This window comes from Gossypium hirsutum, chromosome A04 (assembly GCF_007990345.1).
Source record: "Gossypium hirsutum isolate 1008001.06 chromosome A04, Gossypium_hirsutum_v2.1, whole genome shotgun sequence".
In the NCBI taxonomy this organism is placed as follows: Eukaryota; Viridiplantae; Streptophyta; class Magnoliopsida; order Malvales; family Malvaceae; genus Gossypium; species Gossypium hirsutum.
The window spans coordinates 87,991,013-88,000,260 of NC_053427.1; the positions used below are offsets into that span (position 1 = coordinate 87,991,013).

General features: G+C 28.8%; 1 protein-coding gene across 1 annotated transcript; it reads left to right on the forward strand.

The window, feature by feature from the left end:
* Positions 1 to 2,662: 2,662 nt before the first annotated feature.
* On the forward strand, positions 2,663 to 4,745 carry LOC107933354 (uncharacterized). Its single transcript, XM_016865537.2, has 4 exons — positions 2,663 to 2,850; positions 2,960 to 3,065; positions 3,185 to 3,265; positions 4,492 to 4,745. The coding sequence occupies exons 1-4, from the start codon at positions 2,773 to 2,775 to the stop codon at positions 4,545 to 4,547; spliced, it is 321 nt and encodes a 106-aa protein (XP_016721026.1). The 5' UTR covers positions 2,663 to 2,772; the 3' UTR covers positions 4,548 to 4,745.
* The last annotated feature ends 4,503 nt before the right edge of the window (positions 4,746 to 9,248 follow it).

The following is a 9,248-nucleotide window of genomic DNA, read 5'->3' on the forward strand; positions in this document are numbered from 1 at the left end:
GAATATATTATTTTCAATTTAAAAAATATATATTTAGTTATAAATTATATATAATATCTTAAAATAATAAGAAAAAATTTGATTTAACCAATTTAATTGACTCAACAATATTAAATTGATTCCGATTGATATGATCATTATTGTAGATAAAAAGTGGGATCGGAATTAAAGTTTATCAATCAAATCAGTTATTTTTATTTTTTAACTGAATTAATTAAATCCACCGATTGCACCTCGAAACCATGCAATGACTCGATCAAAGAGGTCCTCCATTTGTCTTTTAGCACTCATTAAAGGGACCATTGGAAGAAATAATTAATACGTAGGAACCACTTAAGAAAATGGGAAAAGTAATATTTAGTCCCCGAGCTTGGTATTTTTTCTCAACTTGATCCTTAAATTTTTTTTTTGGTCCACATTAATGTTGGTTCCTTAAAGCATAGTTTAAAAACTTTATATAAAATCTTAAAAAATATTTAAGAACTTTAAAAAAGTTCAATTTATGATGTGATCAATCTAAAAATGTCATGTCATCATACTTTAATTAAATCCAAATTCAGGATTAAATTGAGAAAGCTACAAAGTTTCGAGCCTAAAGTAGATCCCAAAAAATTACCAAATTTAAGAGCTATACGTTACTTTGTCCCTTTTGAAAGCGCAACAATGAGTCATGGTTTTATAGCTGATGGACTTTTTCAGAGCACCAATGGCTAGTAGCACAATCTCTATGCTTAACTTCATCATATTTTAACAAAATTTAAATTTATGGACTAAATTGAGAAAAGCTGCCAAATTTCAAAACTAATGTGGACTAGAAAAAAAATTAAAGACTAAAATGAAAAATTTTCAAAATCAGAGACTAAATGTTAAATTTATCCTTAAAAGAAAACGCAGCGATCGGTCATTGTTTTGTAGGTGATGGGACTGCTTTTTCAAAGCAACAATGGCTAGTGGCTAATAGGCAAGCAGTCATCATCAAGACACACAAATTTTCTTCTATTTGCTCTTATCTCCTAAAGATGAGGAGAATCTATCTCTTGGATTTCTAGTGCTATTTTGGCCCTTCACTTAGATATCTGTGGATAAACAGTCACTCTCTTCAAATGTGGTTCCTATATTTCTTTAACTAATTGGTGAAATTCTGATTTTGGTCCTTCTGCTATGCTTGAATTTGGATTTAGTCTCTGTTAATTTGGTATAATTTGATCTTTTACTTTTACAATATCATTACTTATTTCAAATAATTAAACATAGTTAATTATTTCTGTCAAAATACCAATATAAATTGTCGAGGGGAGTTTGACTTTAGTGAGAGAAGTCAACGAATTGTCGTCCTCTTGGAGGCAAAAGCCGCTCTGTCCGAAGCTAGCAAACCCCTTAATAGATCCGGTGTTGTCCCTAATAGGAGGTTGTCTCCCGACTCTACCTAGAGCTCGACTATTTGAAGAGGTGGTAGGTTCATAGAGCGAAAGCACCTCATCGAGTGTCTGATAAAGCAAATCAGGCGTGCCGCACATAGATCTGCTCATGGACCGGGCCACCCGCTCAAGCTCGAAAAATGAAAGGGGGTAGGAAAAAAATACGAGGCTCAGAAAAATAAGCTTGGGTAAAATTTAAGGCCCATATTCTATATGGGCTGAGCCTTGGCCAATTTTTTTTGGTCCAATCCCAGCCCTGCACGAATATACTATGTTATACAAAATATTATATTAATTATATATGTTAAATATATATTTATATTAAATCACCAACTCAATAACAATTAAAGTCATTACCCAAAATCAAAAAAAAAAAACCTACCCAACTAAATAACCCAGTGCAAAACATAAAATTTTAAAAATTATATTTAATAAAATAAAACATTTATTATATTTATTTGTGTTTTTAATATAATAAAATATTTATTATATTTATGGTAGTGTTTTTTAATATAAATACTTTTTAATGCATTTTTAATGTGTTAGAAAACTTTTATTTTAGTGTCTTTTTAATGCATTTAATGTATTATATCTTTTAAAAAATATTTTAAAATAAAAATTAATCTAAACAAAATCAAATATGAATGAGTCAGGCTTACCTTTCTTAAATTGAGTCAAGCTTAGGAAAAAATTAAGTCCATTTTTTGAATTGGGTCAAGCCCGAATTTAGAAAATTAATCTATATACCTTGCATTGGCCTGAGCCGACTCATGAGCACCTCCAATCACACATGTTTTGACTCAAACCCATGTCCTATAACATATAGAGCACCTGACAAGGCTCTTTCACTCTGTGAACTTGTTGCCACTTTAGGTCACCGTTTTAGACATTAGGTTCGTAGCAAAGTCGATTGTTGATGAACAACACTTCGCAGACTACTCGTCATAAAGTCAACCTCCCTCAACATGTATATAATTAAAAAAAAAATTCCAACACAAAAATATCCGTGTCAACGTGACGAGTTGAAATAAAATGTTTTTTTTTTTAACTTCACATCATCATTTTAATTAGCAGTAACTATTTACACTAACTAATCACATTGTACAAGTAAAGAAAACCAAATTAGATCAAAGTAAACTATAAAGACTAAAATCCAAATTCAGTCATAGTAAAAGGACCAAAACCACAATTTAACCCAACTAAATAGTATAATACCATAAATTTTCAAAATATCTCTCATGCTATATATACCTTTTTCTCCTCTTCCATTTTTTTTAGTATTTCCCATTTCGCCTCTCAATCTCAACATTCCCCCCTGGCTTTGTCCATTTCTTTTTCGAGGGAAATAATAATAATGTACCATCAAAACCACCACCACCACCATCTTCACCTTCCTTGTCTTCATTGCCACCCACAAAGCTACATTAGAATGGTATAATTTCAAAGTCCTCCTCACTGTTCATATTTTTTCTTTCAAGTCCCAAAAATAATTTGTTTTCAAGTCCTTTTTTTTTCTTATTTTTGAATGAGAAATTTTGCAGGTTCAGTATATGATAGAGAGATGTTTGTTGCTTCACATGAACCGACAACAATGTGTTGAGGCCTTAGCAAAGTATGCAAGCATTCGACCATGCATTACAGTTACAGGTGATCATTGCATATAGCTGATCAAAATACAACATATATATATACCTGTATATATGTGTATATATACGTATAATATAAGGAAAAGTGGTGATATTAATGTGTGTGTATTTTTTTTGCAGTGTGGAAGGAGCTGCAAAAGGAGAATAGGGGATTCTTTGAAGCATATTTTCATGCCATTTCTCAATACAAGCGTTTCATGGGTAAGAATACCCTAAACCCTAAAACATTTCATGTTAGTCGTTTGTAATATTGTTGAGTAATCCCACATGGCTAAAATATCTGCAAGTTAAAAAGGCTTATATAATGGTTAAGTGAGAAATTATCATTAAATTTTAACATTAAAGGATAAATATTAAAACTATACTTAAATTTTAGTTCAATGTATAATATTAATTGTACAATTGTATCAAAATTAAAATTTAATATGTATATCTAAACTCTAACCGAAGTTTCATTTATAAAATCAAAAGTTCGATGGTATTATTATATTTTTGGGTATTTTAATGATAATTATTGTTTTACTAAAATCAAAATTAAAAGTTCGATAGTATTATTATATTTTTGAGTATTTTAATGATAATTATTGTTTTACTAAAATAATTGTATGAGTAATTATGTTAACACGAAGTCTTAACATGAATTTTTTTTTAAATGTGAAATAGCACATCTTGTATTAAATAGGTAGCAAAAGTCAGTATGTAGCGTTGTGACGTTACGTATATATAACATTACGATGTTCTCTATTGTCCCACTAATTTAATGGTGACCAAGGTGTGATGTCACGATGCCACATGTAGGAAGTCGCAATGTTGGCTATTGTTTTATTGCTCTAATAGGTGATTAAGGTGTGGCATCGTGACGTCATATGTAGAACATTGCGACCTTAGTTATTATTTCATTGATTTATTGGTTATCAAGGTGTGATGTCACGATGTCGTACATAGGAAGCCACAATATTGGCTACTATTTCATTGATCTAATTGGTGATCAAGGTGTAACATCGTGAGGTCATGTGTAGGATATTGTGACGTGGATCTCTACTTAAGTTTAAAGAGACATGATGTCAAAAATGAATAATTTTTGTGGGGAGTTAAAGTGCAATTATACCATTATATTAATTTATAGTTTCTTAAAAATTAAAATAACTTACTGAAAATTTTTCTTTTTTTTTGGGGGGTGGAGGTATCCCTCTCTTTGCCCTGCATGTCAAATGCATAGATATAGGATAAACTCCAAGAATCCTTCAAATACATGAAAAAATTTAAATTTATATTTGTGTCATATATATGTTTATGTTCCGACACACTCAAATTCGAATAACTTAGCTCCACATGTGTATATGTGTATATAAACATATATAATTATGACTAGAGCTGCTGTTTTTATGTAAGATTAAAATGGTTTATGGCTTTTTTTTGTTTTTCAGGTTATTACATCCAAAGGAAACATGGATTTCAAAGGAAGAAAAGGTTCTGGAAGTGAATGATAATTTACTATTGCAAAAGTATTGTCTCTAAATTAATTCTAAGGTACACTTTTATTGGGGTTTTGATAAAAAGTAATTTTTTTTATAAGTGGGGATAAGAGATAGGACTGCTTGAGATTAAACCCAAACTCTCATGCACACAACATAATACTCTTACCATTAAATCAAGAGGTTATTGGCTGATGAATAGTAAACTTTATGGTGAGTTTTAGAAACTTTCTTAGAAATATTTGTATATGACCTTAAAATTAGCTTTTTAAAGGTAAATCACTATATATTTGTTTATACAAAATAAAACGGGTTTGTCATTATCAGTAAGTATTGGATAAATTAGTAAGGCACATTGTACTTCTGAAAGGATAATTTGAATTCAAACTCTAAAGATGATAGTGTTAAATGGGATAACCATAAACTTCAAAAGGATTAGATTTCATTTGGGATATTGAGAAGAGGGAGGCACTAACGGGGCAAGCACTACCCTTGCAGCCCCCCACACCCCCCACCCCAAATGGGAAATTTGTTATACTACCCCTTTAAATTTTGTAATATCACAATTCACATTTTGCCCCTTCAAAATTATTCTTTATTAATTCTCACCTCAAAGAAAAGTTTTTAACTTCTCCCCTAATTAAAAATACCTTAATTATACAAAAAAAAAAGAAAAAAAAAAGAAAGGGTTTGCCTTGCTCATAACTTATCAACGGACTCACCCACAATGATTGTTTTACTATAGTAGGTCATTTCCTTCATTAACACCTACCTCTTGTATATATAACACATGGATAAACGCCAAATTATATTAGACCCATTTAGGTAGAGGGGTTTATGGGTTGAATCAAACATGATATTAATACATTTTATAATTGTCTAAACTTAATCTGACCCAAAATATAGATCTAAAATTTTGCCCCAATCCACCCACATTTGAAAATGGCTAGTTGTAATTTTTATAGTTTTTGATGGACCCCGTACATTAAAATCTTTATAGTTTTTGTTGGACGCCTAATTTAAAATCTTATCATTTTGGAGGGGGCAATTTATAATTTTACCATTACTTATTTATATTTTATACATTATAAAGGGTAAAAAATGCAATTTCTTTTTTTTTTTTTTTGTCGAGGGTAAGGCTCTTGTGAGCCTTGAACGAGCATGAACCAGACTCATATTTTAAGCAAATATATTTTTTAACCTAAGTCCACTCCTTAGGTCTATAATTTTTTTCCCAAACCCTTCAAAATTCAAACAAGACTTCATATTTGAATAGGTAGCATAACCTATCAACAAATTTACACCTGTTGACCACTTAGCAAGATTAGAAGCCCCCAATCATATCCAAATGCCTTGTACTGTGAGACAACAAGATCCACTCCAAAACATATAAACCTTTTATGGTTCACCAAAAGGGGAAAACATTTTTTTTTCATCGAAAAACCTCACCAAGATCACACTTAAATCCTTCTTCGAAACCTTTGGAATCACCTTGTACAGCTTTTGGCACCACTTTATGAACCGTTACCAATTTTCACACAGACCATATCTTCTTTCTTTATCGACGTCGGGAGAGGTGATCAATGGTTTTTATATTCAAATTAAATCTCTTTTCAGATTAGATGATTAATGCACCTCACTCATCGAAGATTCAACTTATAAACATCAAACGAGTAACTCTACCTTTAAACAAGTAGTCTCACATATGCCTATATGTGATGGTTTCATCTTGAATTCATGGAGAGGTTTGCATTATTAAACAGCTGAAAAAATGATAAACTATTGCTAGGACCCATTGATGGACCAATTCTTGCAATGAACTTGAAGGCCCGGTTAGGATGGTTAAACGTTCCGCATTTTTTTTAAAAATAATTTTTTATTTAAATTTTAATTTGTATAAACTCGAATTTTTTATGTTAAATTCGAATATTTTATTTAAATTTGAATTAAATAATAGTATATGTCATCTAATTAAACTTACCGTCAAAGGTGAAAACAAAGGTAAAAATTAGTCTACAAGCTCGTTTCACTCAAAAAAATTAAATTATTTAAAAAATATATAAATATAGGGACTAATTTTAACAAATGAAAAACATAAAAAAACTACGTTGAAAGAAATGGAGAAGGGGGAAAATGGAGAGAGAAGAAGAAGAGAATGGAAAAAAAAAGAGAGGAAAGTTAAAACAATATAAAAGAAAAAAAATCAAATTGCTCAAAACAAAAAAATATAGGGACCAATTGTATAAATTAACCTAAAAATAATGATGTAACATGTCATGTCAACTTACCATTAAACTATTATCGGCAATTAACGGCTCAATGACTAATATATTGCAATACGATAACGCAAGTGATTAGAACGAAACATTTCAAACATAAATAACTAAAATATAACCTAAGATAAACAAAAGTGATTGTTTGGATAGTTTACCCATAAAAAAAATAAAATACTATTTAAGTAAAATAAAATACGAACACAATCTTGAATATGAGTTGTTGACTATGACTATAATTGTTAACGTTGACTCACCCATTTAAGTGTTGAAACTATTTAAGAAAATGTACCAAGGAAAAATGAATGCAAAAGTCCAAGTAATACAAATTATTTTTTTTTGGTAAAAGAAATACAGCATTTTATTGAAAAATCAAATCTAAAAATTTATCAATTTTTTTTATAGAAATTGTATAAATCCATTGGATTGATCCAAATTTTATCATATAATTTAGTCGCCTTTAATTGAACAAACCAAATAAAAACAAAATTGAGCCGTAAGCTTGACTGGACACTGGGGGATGAAATTGAACAAAGGTCAATACTGTCTGCCCATGAATATTATATTATATTACATTATATTTTATTATATAAAACATATTATATGTTATATGCTAAATTATTAACTACTAACTTAGTCGATTGAGTTTTAACTTAATTGGTATAAACATTATTGTTAGTATAAGAGAATGTGAGTTTGAGTGTGCTAAAACGCACTATCCTCTTATTTATGAGTTAAAGAGAAATTATGAATAGTTCTAGACATTACATCAAAAAAATTAAAATCTATAATGAAATTATTAAAAAAAATATCAGCTTAAAATTATATTATTTTAGAATGGACCATGCTTCGTTGGCTTTGTGGTGCATGTAACCCAACCCAATGATATGGTGCTACCTAAGCTAAAAAACAAGTCTTACTTATTTATATTAAAATATTCATAGCAAATATTATAATATATATTATGTAAGGTAATTATGAGTCAGGTAAAGTTTGGGCATAATAAAAATTTTAAGCCCGTTTTATTGGCACGGGCTGGGCCAAATATGTGCTTAACATTTTGCCTAAGTTTAGCCCGGATAAAAAACTAAAATCTAAGCCGGTCTCGTCCATATTAAATTTTTTTATATTATTTTTTAAATAAAAATAAATTTAAAAAAGATAATACATTAAATGTACTAAAATAATTAAAATAAATGTTGCTCAACAAAATAAAAATAAAATTAAAAAATATATATTTATACTTAAATAACACTAAGATAAATACAACTTAACAAGCAAAAGCTTCTAAAATAGTAGCAAATTTAATAATAAAACAATAATTATACAATATTCAAATAATAACAACAAAATAACAGTAATATAATAATGAAATGAGGCAAAACAGTAGAAAAATAACAAAAAACAACAACATTTTTTTTTGCAAATTTGGGCTAGGTCCGGGCAAAAAAAGTTTACTAAGGCTCGGCCCATTTTCTAAATGGGCATTTTTTTTGCCCAAGCTTATTTTTCAGGCCTATATTTTTCCCAAACCTGCTCACTTTTTGGGCAGATCTTCGAGCCGAGTGGTCCGCCCCTTGATCAAGTCTAGTTATATTTAATACCTTAAATTATAATATAAATTAGATATGTTCATTGATTTGGTCAAGTCAAATTTAAACATGATAGTAATACACTTTATGCTTACTCAAATATGATCCTACTCGAAATATGGATCTAAAATTTTATAAATCCACTTATGTCGGTAAATGATTAACTCAAGTTCATTTTAAACTTATTTATACTATTTTTAAAATGATTGGAATATATATTATTTTTAATTTAATATTTAATAGAGTTTTTCTATTTATTAAAATTATATATATATGCACTAAAATCTTTTTAATCTTTATAATATACTACTATAGATTTAATTTTTATAAGTTATAAATTATATAATAGATAAAAATAATATAATATATTACAAATTTAGAAAAAGTATCGGATTGAACCAAGATCGAGCCTTAAATATTTAAATCTAAGCTTGGTTGATATTTGAAACGAGTTTAATATTTTTACTTATACATTCGTAAATTTCATATGAATATTTAAATTTAAATAAATTACTCCAAGTTAAGCTTAATTTTTTAAATCATAAATAATAATAAAAATTATTATTTCCTCCTAAATATTCTATATTTTGTTTTTATAAATTCCATTGATTCTATTATTTGGAAAATTCTAAATATATGTAATTTCTTCCTAAATATTTAATCTTTTATGATTTCCTTTTATTCTGTTTTTTTGGCAAATTTGTAGTAGTAGGTAGCAAACAACTTGCAACGCCAAGTCAACCAACGTCCTAAAAGCAGAGCGGTACAGTGTTGACTGAGAGATTTAGCAATTTTTTAAAAAAAACTCAAATTATTATTAGTTATAGTTACCGATGAAGCACTA